Source organism: Procambarus clarkii, chromosome 42 (assembly GCF_040958095.1).
Source record: "Procambarus clarkii isolate CNS0578487 chromosome 42, FALCON_Pclarkii_2.0, whole genome shotgun sequence".
Taxonomy (NCBI): domain Eukaryota; kingdom Metazoa; phylum Arthropoda; class Malacostraca; order Decapoda; family Cambaridae; genus Procambarus; species Procambarus clarkii.
Window position 1 is genome coordinate 11108629 of NC_091191.1, and position 14131 is coordinate 11122759.

The following is a 14131-nucleotide window of genomic DNA, read 5'->3' on the forward strand; positions in this document are numbered from 1 at the left end:
ACACTGAAACAGCACGTAACCAGTGTCTTATTCCCAGGTACCTATTTATTGCTAGGTGAACAGGTGCATCAGGATGAAAGAAACTCTGCTCATTTGTCTCTGCCGGGGTCGGAAATCGAACCCGGGCCACAGGATTACGAACCCCGCGCACTGTCCACTCAGCTACCAGACCCCCGTGGTGGTGACTTGTCGCTCCATAACAAAGGTCACTTTTGGCCTTTTCGGATGATATATAATAAATAATATTCATATATTCAAACAGTTATCACTATAAATTCTCTCCATAGGGATTATGCGATGGAACGGGGTTTACCCTTGTATAACGATGACTTATTCAGTGGCAGTTTTCTAATTTAGATAAGTCACGCAATAAGACTTGTGAATATCGTTTTCTTTAATGCAAGTTTTCTTATAGAGTAGGAAAATGTTCTGGGATAACTCTTCCATTACAGTAATCTAAAATTTTGGCGACATCATAACATGGTTTCAGTTTCCCTTTTTTGTTTTAGCACGGGAAGGCGAGTATATTGGATAGCGCCACGCATCCTGTTAGTGGACATACTGCCAAAGCAACATATACAATACCCCCAATAGTAAGAAACCCCGCTGCAGGGTTGTTCATCCTGTCACTTAATGTTCCCAGACGATACTGGACTCATTATCTCAAATGAACAGGCTATCAGACAAGCTATTGTCTAATAGTCATACAATAACTTTTCTGACTATCTCTGACTTGACTGGATTCGTATCCACAGCCTGGATACGAACCCAGGACAAAGCGCCGGGCGAGTGTTTTACCACTGCACCATGGCGACTGCTCAAACAAATGTTGATCCAGACAACTTCTTCAAAAGGTTAGATGTAACACAAGCAACGAGCAATTGTTTCAAGTTCAACAAGCCGCAATGTAGAACTAAAAACGGAAGATGCTTCTTCACCCACAGGGTTATAACCCATGGCACCGCCAGCACTCCGTAGCCATAAATGCCCAAAAAATGCTGAATTTTAAAATGCAGAGTGACAAAAATTATCAGGACAAATGGGGGGACCTTTGACAAGCCGCCGGTTTCCTGTCCTCGTCGAGACCACTAGAGTGTTAAGAGGCCCTCAGGTAAATAAAGCAATATTTTGGGATACGATTGCAAACTGATTGACGGATCGTGTTCCAAGGAAAGCTATGGGTTCAAATAGTCGGGCAAGAAAGCCTAATATGCTTATCAAGGATTCTCTGAGTGAACTACGGACCTTCCGCAGGATGCAACCCTCAACACTTGTCTAGCTCCCGGGTGCCAATGTACTGCTAGATGAACAGAAGCATCAGGTGTAAGGAAACATTCCCAAACGTTTGTGTCCTGCGATATGAGAAAATGGTGTAGGAGTTATGTTGTTGTTGTTTAAGATTCAGCTACTGGGAACAAAAAGTTCCAAGTAGCACGGGCTATGGTGAGCCCGTAGTGGACTTACCTGGCACAGGAGCGGGGCTGTAACCGTGTAGTTGATTGATTGATAAAGATTAAGCCACCCAAAAGGTGGCACGGGCATGAATAGCCCGTGAGTGGTGGCCCTTTTGAGCCATTACCAGTATCAAGAGATGATACTGGAGATCTGTGGAGGTGCGACTGCACCCTGCGTGACGGGAGATGTCTCCCAGACCAAATGTTGACCAAATGGTGTGTGTAGGAGTTATGAGTGAAGCATTAATATATTAGTTGTGTGGGGATTTGTTTGCCAACTTGAGGTGAAGATGGCGGGAATGATAATACCGACTGCTGACCACCCCCGCCTCCCACAAACTTATCGCAGATCAAATGTATAGCTTTAAGAGCCAGCTAAGGTCCTTAAAGGCCAAGACCAATCAAATTATACATATAATTGAGGATAAAATAGCATCCAACTTTGAATTAATGTTTTACATCAGTCTTCACACTAGAAAGATTCACCATCCTAATATCCACAAAAATGTTTGAAGCAGGGGAAGTGAATGAATTAAGGTATATCCCTATAACGTGCCAAATAACCAGGACGCATTGGCAAACTAAAATAATATAAAGTTCAAAGTATAGCCGAAATTCAACCCACAATCGTAAAAGAACTGACCGAAGAACTGTATCTACCACTGAAGTTTCACTTCGCCTGTATAGATATCTCTGTAGTACAGAAAGCAGATTTTTTTTTACCCATATGGTTATAAGCCCATGAAACTGCCTACCGGCCGAAGTCATAAATGCGAAAACACTACAGCAGTTTAAAATCAATATAGAAAGAATCCCAGAGAACAATTGGGGTAACTTTGACTAACCGCCGACTTCTTGTCCCCGTCGAGGCCACTAGGGAGATAGTGACCGTCAGTTCAATTATATAAAGTCGCAGGACTTAACTAATGCTACTGGCGTCAGTTCAAAACACAAATATTTGATGCCCTCACTTGAAACAGACTACTAGCTAATAGACGATGGCCACTCTGGACGATCATAATCACTTGCCTGAATAATTGTTGGAGTCAGAGTCTGCCTGGAGGTGTACATCATGGGTTGAAGTCTCCTCTGGTTAACACAAACTTCCCTCACCGCTCCAGGGATATATAGGAACGTTGACCAGACCACACACTAGAAAGTGAAGGGTCACTGTCTCAAGGGAAGGCACAAGCACATGGAAAAGCAACCTCGGGGAACTGGGAGGGAATTATCAGGAGAAAGCGCAAAACTATTATGAATATTTAGTACTTGGAAGGGAATCTTAGGATAAGGATTTGGGATGTTAATTTTAAGGGGCCAAGAGGGTTCGAAGATGAAAGTTATTCAATGTCAACCAATTTTTTTTGACTAGTTGTATATGAAAAAAGAGCTGCAATTGGTCCATGTAGCCTAAATAGAAAGGGAGATTTAATTTTTGTTTTCAACGAATATTACACATTTTCAAACGAGTTCAAACCTTTCACCTTTTTAGATATAATGCTTCTATGACACTTTTCAGACACATTAGCATATAATAAAGGATACGTAGAAGGGAATTTTCCAAATCATCTTTAGTTTTCCCAATACAAATAGTCAAAGTTCCCCCAAAAATTATGCAAATATATCATGTTTTTTGCTATTTATAAAATCAATAAATGAACTTAGGAAAAAACTCTTCCTTCAGATTTTAGAGACAAACTTTACATATAAGGTGTAAGTTTCATTTAATTGAATAAAAATAAAAAGAGTACCAACTCATTTATGTTACTTGAAAAATAAATCATTAAATATTAGTCTATGGTGCTGCCATCTATGGCCGAGGTTGACAACTAATTTCCTTGCCCACTTGGTACCCGTACAGATAGATTGAAATCGAACCAGTTTTCATTTTTTTGGCATATTTGACTCTCTTGGCCCCTTAAGAGGGTGGAAGGAATTCGTGCCCAACCACTTGGACGGTCGGGGAATAAACGCAGACCTGCACAAAGCAAGACTTCGCTCTACTGTCGAGCCCAAGTATTTAGGGCCTGATGGGTAATAGTGTATGTGGGTCACCATTGAAGTCAAACGGTATTCCAACCACACAATGCCCACTCGACCCTTTCTATTAGACGAGATAGTGAGATTACTTCAGGTGGGCTACACTGAACCTTGTTTTACCCATTGTCCCCAGGGAGTGGGGCAGATGATAATGTAATTATCAAAAGAAGGCACCAAGCCAGATATAAATTTAAGAACCCCCCACCCCAAGGGGTCACAACCAGCATAAGCTCGTCTCCCAGATCAAGAAATTAGGATGTACTTAGCTTGTAAACCTCCACACAGCATAGTTTCAATTAAGCACTCTTTTTGAACCTTCTGTTCTACCCTTATCTCCACCCCTTCCTCCCCAAGAATGTAAGTAATTATCAAAAGAATATCAAAAGCAGCTTCACTAAGAATTCTATCGAGGGACAAGCGACAGCGAGGGATGGTCAGAAAGCAACACACGTTCGTCCTGGAAGTCAGGACATTCAACAAGGATATGCACGACCGAAAGAGGGACAATGCAAATTGGACAATAAGGAGTAGGGCGGCGCTCCATTAATTTAAGTGACTGAGTTAAGCGCGGCATAGGCGGCAAAACTAGCATGAATTTCGCCTGTGACGAAGGGCAGCGAACAAGAACCCACAGGCAGCAGCTATTGGGGATTTTGTTAAATATATTCAGTACTCATGCAGACGATCAGTCACAATAACGTGACTGAATTTGAGGACTAACCAATACACCAGAAGAGACGGCGACGTTTCGGTCGGTCTTGGACCATTTTCAATCTAGGACGGATCGAAACGTCGCTTTCTCATCTTCTGGTGTGTGGCTTAGTCTTCATACTCAATACTCTTAAATGATTGATGAGCATTTCATATTAATACCGTTGGAGAAAAAACCCTTCCTGGTGTTTTTCCATAGACTCTACTGCAGTGTCAAAAGGACAACAGCAAACCGAGGCTCATGAAAAGTAACGATATCAGTGCAGAAGTGCATCTTGATGAAATGAACATGCTCTTTATGAAAAGGTATATTTATTGGAATGATATGGTTTTCGAGCTCATGAAAGATGATCCCATTTTGGGCAATTTGTCTAGAAAATCTCTCTCTTAAGATTTTGGGGGTTCTAAAAAGAACCCAGGGATAGGAGGGGGAAGGATAACAGGATAAGGTGAGGATAGGGTAGGGTAGGGCTGAAAGGATGGAGAATGGATTAGGCAGAAATGGTAAGAGGATTGTGGGATGAAACAAATTAAATATTGAAATTTTCAGTCATTCACAAATATCCAGGACATAAAAATTCTTAGTTTAATACAGTCATACGTCCTTTCATCCATGGAATAGCAGTCACAAATATCACTAAATAATTTGTAGGAAAAGACAATAGGTGACTGGAATGAGACCTTCCCAGAAGATTGGGATACTTTGGAAAAAATTTGAAAATAATGAAATGTTGAAACAAAGTTACATGACTATAGTTAGATCCAAATGTGCCAGAGGGGCTGATGTTAAGAGACATATCTCACGGATAACAATGAGGGTAACAACCCCGTGGATGGATTAAGGATGAAGGTTAGGGATACGACTAAGAGAGGTCTCATGATATGAGAACTCCAATCACACCTGTATCAGGTACATCATTAACTTAGAATACTTAAATTTTTTTTGCTTATCATTTTGTTGTCAAATAAGACTCTTGAAATAGATTCTTTGTACCATAACCAATGGTGATATCTTAGGAGCTTGCCATGAATGGCAAATAAATCTGATTTACATTTTGGAGGAGAGTTGAAGCTGATGGCAGTATCACAGACATATAAATCTTCAAGTCTCCTTGGTGGAGGTGGTGGCAGTGTTGACGACAGTTTTGCGGTGATTAGCTGGAACTCATGGTCCCTAAAACCCTCAAAACTGTCGTCAATTATTTTACCACCACCATGGGCGTGTTAGTGTTTCGTTTTATCCTCCTATAACCGGTTGCAGTCAGGCTTGTCCTCATGCATGGGACACTACAAAACAGCGACACTTAATGCTAAGCAACAGGCGTCACGTCCTCAGGTGTAGGAAGCCCTCGGACTCGGTGACTTATGTGGCACTCTGCCCTCTGTGGTCAGCACGTTACACAGCAACATTACAATAGAGCTTTTCTGACACCACCCATCCACTGGCAAAGCCACATGCATGGAAGCTGCTTAGGTGCCTTTGTGGCAGGGGAGTGTTTACAAATATGACAGCTCTCGAGTAACCAAACTATGATATGCATTCAAATATCCATCAAACTTGACATGAGGTAGAGCTAAGTATTACTGGGTGCTAACACCACTGGGGCACTTACAAATGAGATGGTGATAAAATGCTTTGGTTCAATATACAAACAATTAAGAGGATCCCACTAAAAAGTGAAGTGGAAGCCTCCACTGAGATCTACTCAACAAGAGAACAATTCTCCCTCTATAATATCAAATAAAGCAGGACTGGGCCTCCACCTGAGTAATTGTGCCTATAGTGGAGGACATCAGAGATAAAGTCTCGTGTCTTCATACTACAGTCTCCAATTCCCAAGTGAGAGACTGTATACTGCTCTTCTTAGCCTACAACTCGAGTACTTGCAGTATATTTGTTGTGCCACTATTTTCAGTTCATCCTACAATTTATCAGACTCCTGAGCATTGTGCACTTATGTCGGTGATCACATTTCAAGCAGGAAATGTGCAGGGATGCAACCCCAAGGGATTTGTACTGAGGGGGTCACTCCCTTGGAACACTGGAATGTGGATCCAGCTTGAGTCTATTAATTCAGTTAAATAATTGCTCTGAGATCACAGATCCTTAACGCTAATCACTCGGTGGGCAAGTACAGGACAATGCAAATATTCCATACTAAAATTCATCAGTAAATATCTCCAGTTCTTCGCAAGCAGTACTGCCCATTGTGGCACATTACAGCAAAACATTGTGCCACATCATGAACATGGCATCCATATATAAAGTTGGTCCAAACCTTTGGATCAATAAAATAATTATATAATATACATGAAGTGGGCAACCGGTTATAGGAGAATCTTAATAAAAAACTGGCATAATAAAAATAGTCTATACAAATTCTGTAGGTTGGAGTGTGGCTGGTTGGGCCTCAAGACTAGAGTACTGTGGTACACCGTATATCACGGAGGATTCCCACCGCCAATGCTCCTAGCGTGCTGAAACACTAACCCTTGCCACTCACAACAATTAATTACCTTGTGGACACTGGCAGGTTCAACGACTCATCATACCAAACTACTGTTCACTGTTAAACTGTCCAATTTGATACACTACTTTACCAACTCAAAGAACTTGCTGATTAACTGTAAAATACTTTTAACATGACACAAGGAAAAAATAATGAAATGCCTTTCATGGCATCTTACGTCCACAAAATAATTATAATAAAATATTAGCTTCTAAATACTATTTTTGTCTGAGATGCAACTGCAGACAATAGGACACTAAATGAGCACTGCTGACCAATTACAAACAATCAACACCACTTTCTAGACAAATTCTGCCTGCCAAAAATTGAGCATTGAACTGAATACTGTACAATTAACTTGCACAAGGAAACCATTACTTAACACATTGAACAGTATGATTGTTTGTAATATTGTGGAAATGCCATGATATAAGTTTCATAACTTAAGACAGCCTTTTTTTAAATAAATCTTCCAAAACATTGGAAACCCAAATCTTTTGCTAAAAGCCAATTTTCTCCCAAGAAAGCCAACAGGAAAAGTTAGAATTTCTATTCAAATCCTCCAGAAAAAAAAAAAGAATTTAACAAGTCCACAATGCAGCATGTGATTCTACTAAAATACAGGACATTGGGTTGCTTGCTCATGATGATCCCAGTTATTGCTGGCTAGGACACATCATCACGCAGTGGGAACAACAACAGTGAATTCACTTTGCGTGACACGGACAGTAAAGCCAGTAAGCACTACCAGTATCACAGAACAAGAACATTGTGGTTTCCAGTTCACGCTATGATCGTCAACCTTTTGACTTTCACCATATAGTACTTGGACAGTTTCTCGAGGAAACTGGCACGGACAGCGGTGCAGAGGATGTGGCCTGGTGGAGGGGGCGGTTTACAGTCCAGACTGCGGCCCCGCTCTCCCCTCCACGTTACAGTGGCCCCGCCACCCTGCCGGCAAAGCTGCCCTGTCTCCCAGCACCACTAAGCTGTTACCAAAATGCCAGAGTTGGTTAAATGAGAAACTAGCGACTCTGTAACAGCCCGACACCGTTGCCTCTGGGCTGGACACTTCTTGTTCTCTCCAGCCATCCAATGCATGGGTGGCATGGGCAGCTTGGATGGGCAGGGTGGTTCAGCTGATACACGGGGCACTGCAAGCTGGGATGGACTAACAGAGCCACTACAAGATTCGGTTCTTTGTCGGCCACTAATGCTGGTGATGGTAATGGCTGTAGCAGTAGCAACAACTGGAGCACCACTGATAGTAGGTGGGCTCTGCTGGCTTGGAACTGGCCTCTGCTTAGCCCTTGGTGACCTGCTCTCATTGCGTGCAGTAATTGGAGAGACTGTGGCCTGGTGCCGGCGTTTTCCTGGTCGAATGGATGCCGTTGCCTGAAAGCGAAAAATTTTCATTATTTTTTAAGTCAATTTTTAAAGTAGATGGGTATACTTAGTATTACACGCTATTCAAAATGCATACAAAGGGTAGCATTTTACAGAAATCAACACTATATAATCATAATTTTGGTTTGTCTACTGGAGTTTCATATTTGAAAGAAGCTGTACTATAAATGATTCTAACAAAAACAACACTATTTAAACAAGAGACACAAAGTAATAGTATATGATAGAAGTCATTCCTGGGATCCTAAACTCTAGTCATTTAACCCTTAAACAGCACAAAACATACATATACAATTGGACACCATCAGTTTCTCAAACTCTAATAAACCCTTTCCATTTTTTTGCACAATCTAGGCAAATGCCCCAACTTTGTCTAAATGATCAACGTAACTTGAAAAAACAAGATTTTCATAAATATTTTAAAATTTAATTGAATATTGAAAACTTTAGATTTTCAAATCAGATTAAAAAATATAAAATATCACCAATTGTTCATTTGGTGTTACTATGCTCTCAGAATAGCATATGATAATTTTTATCAAATTAGAATATAGGTTTTCAGTATAGTTTACTATAAAAAAATTGTCAATATGGCATTTGAAATATGCGGCAAATTTTGAAAAAAATATGTAACGCCAAACCTTAAGGTCTATGAAAAATCCATTTCATAGGGATTGTAGAATAGACAGCTGTGCACACTATATGTAAAAACAGTGAGAATCAGTCAGAAACTGGATTTTTTGATCCAACTCAAAGTCGAGATTCTGGTTATAGATATAATTGAAGTTATCGACAATCAATGAAGCAATTTAAAATTCATTAACCCTTAAACTACTCAGCATAAGGGGGGTATAATTAAAAAATTATTCAAATTGTCAAAATTACGTAAAATGTTAAACAAATCCCTAACTTATTGGCTTCAGCGTCGTGAAACTTATCAAAATATCTTCAGAAATTGATTTTAGACAACTGATAAAAAAAGTTTTTTTGATAAGAGCAGCTCCTATTAACTGGAACCGATAGATAATGCAATAATTAAGAGATGCAAGCACATGTCTGATGCACAAAAGAAGAATAGTAGTACTGTAGTAATAAGTGTCCACAAAGTGGATATACAGCTGGTGCCTTTAAAGCACTTGAGAGCAATACATAATAACAATATGTTATTATGCTCTATTTTGTTACATATCATAAATTGCCCAATGTTATTATCCGTTACTTTCAACAATGTCCAAAAAATATTTTTTTTAGGTGTCTAGTTTTTTCCTTTTCTTGTTTATTATTTGAATTTGTTGTAACTACAGTATACATCTTTGAGAATCTATACCCTTACCTAACTATGTGAAGCAAAATTAAACTGGCCAACAAATAAATCAGTCAACTCTCAGAACTTGGGACTTTGAATTTTCTTTGAAATCTGTGAAAAAGTTGACCAAACTATTTTCCTTTTTTTTAGGTCGTTTTGATGATTAGGGACCATATTAAGCCTTTTTTACTTATATAAAATATACCCTAAATCATTATAATTGTTATAATTATCCCTATATTTTGTTTTTTTGAGTTATTTTTTCTTGACTTCAACACATACTGACCTACAACTTTCACATATTTGAGTACGAATGCCAAACCATGTTCATTACAACATACAAGTAAATTCATAAATTAGAACTGCCTTATTCATTGTCGATAACTTCAACTTTAATTATATATAAAACTAAAATTTCAACTTATTTCAGAATCCAAAAATCTAGTTTCTGACGAGTCTCACCATTTTTACATATAGTGTGCACAGCTGTCTGTTGTACAATCCCTATAGAATTTATTTTTCATAACTCTAAAATGTTTGAGTTATAAATTTTTGTTGTATAAATTTGTGCATATTGACAATTTTTTTACAGTAAATTATACCTATATTCTAAATATATGAAAATGAAAATCATATGCTATTCCGAGAGCATAACACCACCAAATGAACAGTTGGTGATACTTTATATTTTTTGCAACTTGTTTCAAAATCTGAAGTTTTCAATATTTAATTTTATAAATATTTTATTTTCTTGTTCAAGTTACACTGGTATCATTTAGACAAAGTTGGAGCATTTGCCTAGTAGATTTTCAAATGTTTTGTGCATAGTTTCAGAAAATTTAAATCTTGGGCCTCCCCAACCTTTGGAAATGAGGTTTTGTGGCTATGGCACATACTGTTAATTTATGAAAGGTATTTAATAGTGTTCTGATTATGTTTTAAAAAGCAACATTAGGAGAAACAGTTGTCATGGAGAAGCTATTGAGCAGATTTAAAACAAAATTGTATGGTTCATATTCATCTTTGGGATAATATATAAAAAAAAAAATTGTCCCCATCCTATGACAACTCTGTAAATTTGAATCAGACCCAAAACAATTTACTGTTACAGTATCCTGATTTTGGAGATGTACATGCCTACGGTCATTTTCACGCTTATTAAAACTCATTTGAAATAATCTAAACTTAATGTTATAAATTGGTTGTCTTTAAATATATTTTGTATTAGCAAATATAATTAGTTATTTTACACTGCATACTTATTCACCTACACAATATGAACAAATCTGAAAACTATTCTCCAACGCAATTCTATGACTTAATTTTCCGTTAAGTATTTGGAAAACTGTTTTGGTTCCGTCAACAGCACATGTTTATGTGGACTTTCAGACCAAACTTTACCCATTGTGAAAATGTGAAAATTATAACAGTGAAAGTGGCAAAAGTTGTTTCGACTGCTTCTAGTTCAAGTTTTTAAACTGGATCAATGTGCATGAAAAATAAATTTGCCAGCATATCAAGCAAATAATTGGGAAAATTTCTGCTCCGAGTAACATTCGAGAGGCAGGCCGAAAAAGCAGAGCTCAACCCCCACAAGCACAACTAGGTTAATACACTTTGTGGACTTTGTTTACTGCCAATGTCTACAGAAACACACTACTTAGATTGTGAATGCAGACAAACTGATTCAATGGAGCACAAGGTCAGAAACCTGGTACTAGAACTTTAGAAGCAAAAGCAATTGAAAAGGGGAAGTTTGGAGAAATTACCATAACAAGCAACTAGAAAATTGCCTCCATTAATTATAAAGTTTCTTACTAGTCATGTGAACAATTTGCAGCACCATATGTTCATGACAACATCCATGAAATGCTCTCAAATTTTTAACCTCAATGTATAAATCACTAAGTGAAATGTGTCCTTGAAAAAGACTAGGTAGTATTTTATCAGGCCAGTAATTACAGAGAAGCAGAGATGTTATCTCTAAGAGGTTTAAATTTTCATCTTACTCAGCACTAAATGCCTTTAGAGACTGTGTAGGAGATGGACACCGCATCCCTTAAGGTTTACACCCATTACCGAGCTGTTTACAAGTTATTCCTATTAGTACTGCCGAGTGTGAGGGAATTCAGTCACATGAACCCGATAACAACAACACGCTCAAGAATTCTCATAAATCATGTCTCAGCATTTATGTGGCATCGTGAGCCACATCATGGCTGCGGTGCCACAGATCACATGACGCCAGCACAAGAGTTGCTCACACCCTAGAAAACTCACACCACACAATAGTTTGTGGAAACTAATGTGAAACTTCTCACTGGTTGTATTTTGCGAGCACTAAGTGTTTAACTTTTTAAATTGATAAATACACAATTGATGTTTTCCTCGATTTGTTTGATAATCATTTTATAATTAGCGAGAACACAAATTACTTAATCGATGATGTAAACAAGATCGGAAATGACGAGGCTTTTGTCAGGCTCGCCAGAGCTGTGACTTATCAAATTAACACTACACCCTTGGTAATAATAGTGTATATGTAGTAATAGTTACACGTTATAAACATTCACTACGACACTAGCAACTGAAGGGAAAGTCTTGAGGGTAGAGAACATGCGTGTACACAAGCTTGGCAGCTTTAAAGGCCAAACAAAGGAAGAGCGGCGGCCAGGACAAGCCTCGGTCACAAGGACCAGCTTACCTGTTGTGATGTACAAGGAACACCCTCCAGGTGCTTGTGCTGCACCTTGGCCAGCCGTGTGGTGGGCTGCAGGCTGCTGGTGCTGCTGCTGGTGGGGAGCGTCCTGGTGCCAGCCATGGTGATGCTTCCACTCTTCTCTCTACACACACAATTGTTGGCAATAATTCTGGTGCTTCCAAAATGGTTAGTCTTCAAAGCTTTATCGCGGGTACTCTCTTCACTGTCTCCTGGTAAAACATGTACGGTCTTGTGACTGGTGTACACTTCAGTAGGGGCAAGAGTACAGACTGAGCCGCCACTCCCGACACAAGAGCCTTTTGAAGGTGGCTCTATCCCAAGATGGCGTCGCTGCCACCACAGCCCTCAACAACAAGCCAACACCTCTCACCTCCTGCCGCCTGCTCGTCATCAATGAGTAGCTCTGCGTACTTCCCTCTGTTACCGACACCTACTGTGGTATATGTGCTCGGCGATTTCTTGCCGGAGCCAGTCGAGAAGTGTACAACTGTGGCTAAGTGCGGGAGCGAGGGAGTGTGGCGCCGCGCCTCGCTGCTCTTCCATTGAGTCTCAACAAAGGTGGCGGGCGGCGCGTGACGTCACCAGCCCTCCACCAATCACACCGCACGACCCGCACTTTCACCCTCTGCCACATCTCACATATTTATCTCTTATATTCATCTACCCTCATCCCCCTAGTATCAATCTTCAACCTGTATTTTCATATTCAAATACAAACAAGTAAGAATGTGAGAAATGTTGGATTTAAAAGATTAGGTGGTAATAGGTTGTATGTGTGAGTGAGTATATGGCAGGTGAGTGTTGTGAGCGTGGCGGGGCTCGGGCGGACTCGGGTCCCCTCGGGCGGGCCGCCTCCTCCACCAACAAAAACAATTACCAAGCTTCACTATCAACAGCTGCACCGCGTACCCACTGACTCCTCTCCCTATATACGCGTTTTAAAACACTCTAAATATACAGAGCCGAAACCTTGTTATTGGGTACTTGTTGATAAAATAGTGCTGTGCATTAATTCAAAACTACCTATGAAGTCCTCTTAATTTTTTGGAGTGAAACTAGTGGCGTTCACTACTACTATTACTACTAGCTGCTAACTCAGGCGACCACTGGTGCCGTGCGACCAGTCAGTTGTACGAGCGATGAGAGGACTGAGTGTGGATATTGGCAACTTGGCTCGCATGTGAGCGCTGGCTGGGGCAGGAGAGATAGTTGAGCGCTCACTGGTTGCCATGTGAGCGCTGGCTGGGGCAGAGAGATAGTTGAGCGCTCACTGTTTGCCATGTGAGCGCTGGCTGGGGCAGGAGAGATAGTTGAGCGCTCACTGGTTGCCATGTGAGCGCTGGCTGGGGCAGGAGAGATAGTTGAGCGCTCACTGGTTGCCATGTGAGCGCTGGCTGGGGCAGGAGAGATAGTTGAGCGCTCACTGGTTGCCATGTGAGCGCTGGCTGGGGCAGGAGAGATAGTTGAGCGCTCACTGGTTGCCATGTGAGCGCTGGCTGGGGCAGGAGAGATAGTTGAGCGCTCACTGGTTGCCGTGTGAGCTCACACTATCCTGCTGATAGTGGCTGGTTGCCATGCGAGCGATAGCTGACGGGGTCTGGCTGGTTGCCATACGAGATGTGGCTTGGCGTGCGGGCTCTTGGGTGCCTACAAGCGCTGTGTTACACACAGTCTAAAAATAACTTGGTAACGCGTTCTCTTGAGATGCTCGCACATCAAGGCTTCTGGTAATCGATTCCAGCAGTTCCTCCTAGCAGACAGCCCAATTTTTAATTTGCAGTCCTAATTTTAGCGCGCAGAATATAAAATATATATAAATTCCATACTGAGAGGGTACAAGGAACGATGGAACATTATATCATCGAGTCTTTATATTATGTGTTTGTGAATACACATGTTGTGTACAAGAGTATATATTCGTAAATGAATGTGGTAGAAATCTGTGTGTTGAGCACAGCCTAAACTTTGAATGATAAACCAA

At 40.4% G+C, this 14131-nt stretch overlaps 1 protein-coding gene across 1 annotated transcript; it reads right to left on the bottom strand.

Annotated features, from left to right (window-relative positions):
• Positions 1–4597: 4597 nt before the first annotated feature.
• LOC123770260 (uncharacterized) lies at positions 4598–12713 on the bottom strand. The gene is made up of 2 exons (XM_045761936.2): positions 12133–12713; positions 4598–8110 (listed from the first exon to the last, which is right to left on the bottom strand). Exons 1-2 carry the CDS (start codon positions 12247–12249, stop codon positions 7700–7702), a joined length of 528 nt encoding a protein of 175 aa, XP_045617892.1. The 5' UTR covers positions 12250–12713; the 3' UTR covers positions 4598–7699.
• Between the last annotated feature and the right edge of the window lie 1418 nt (positions 12714–14131).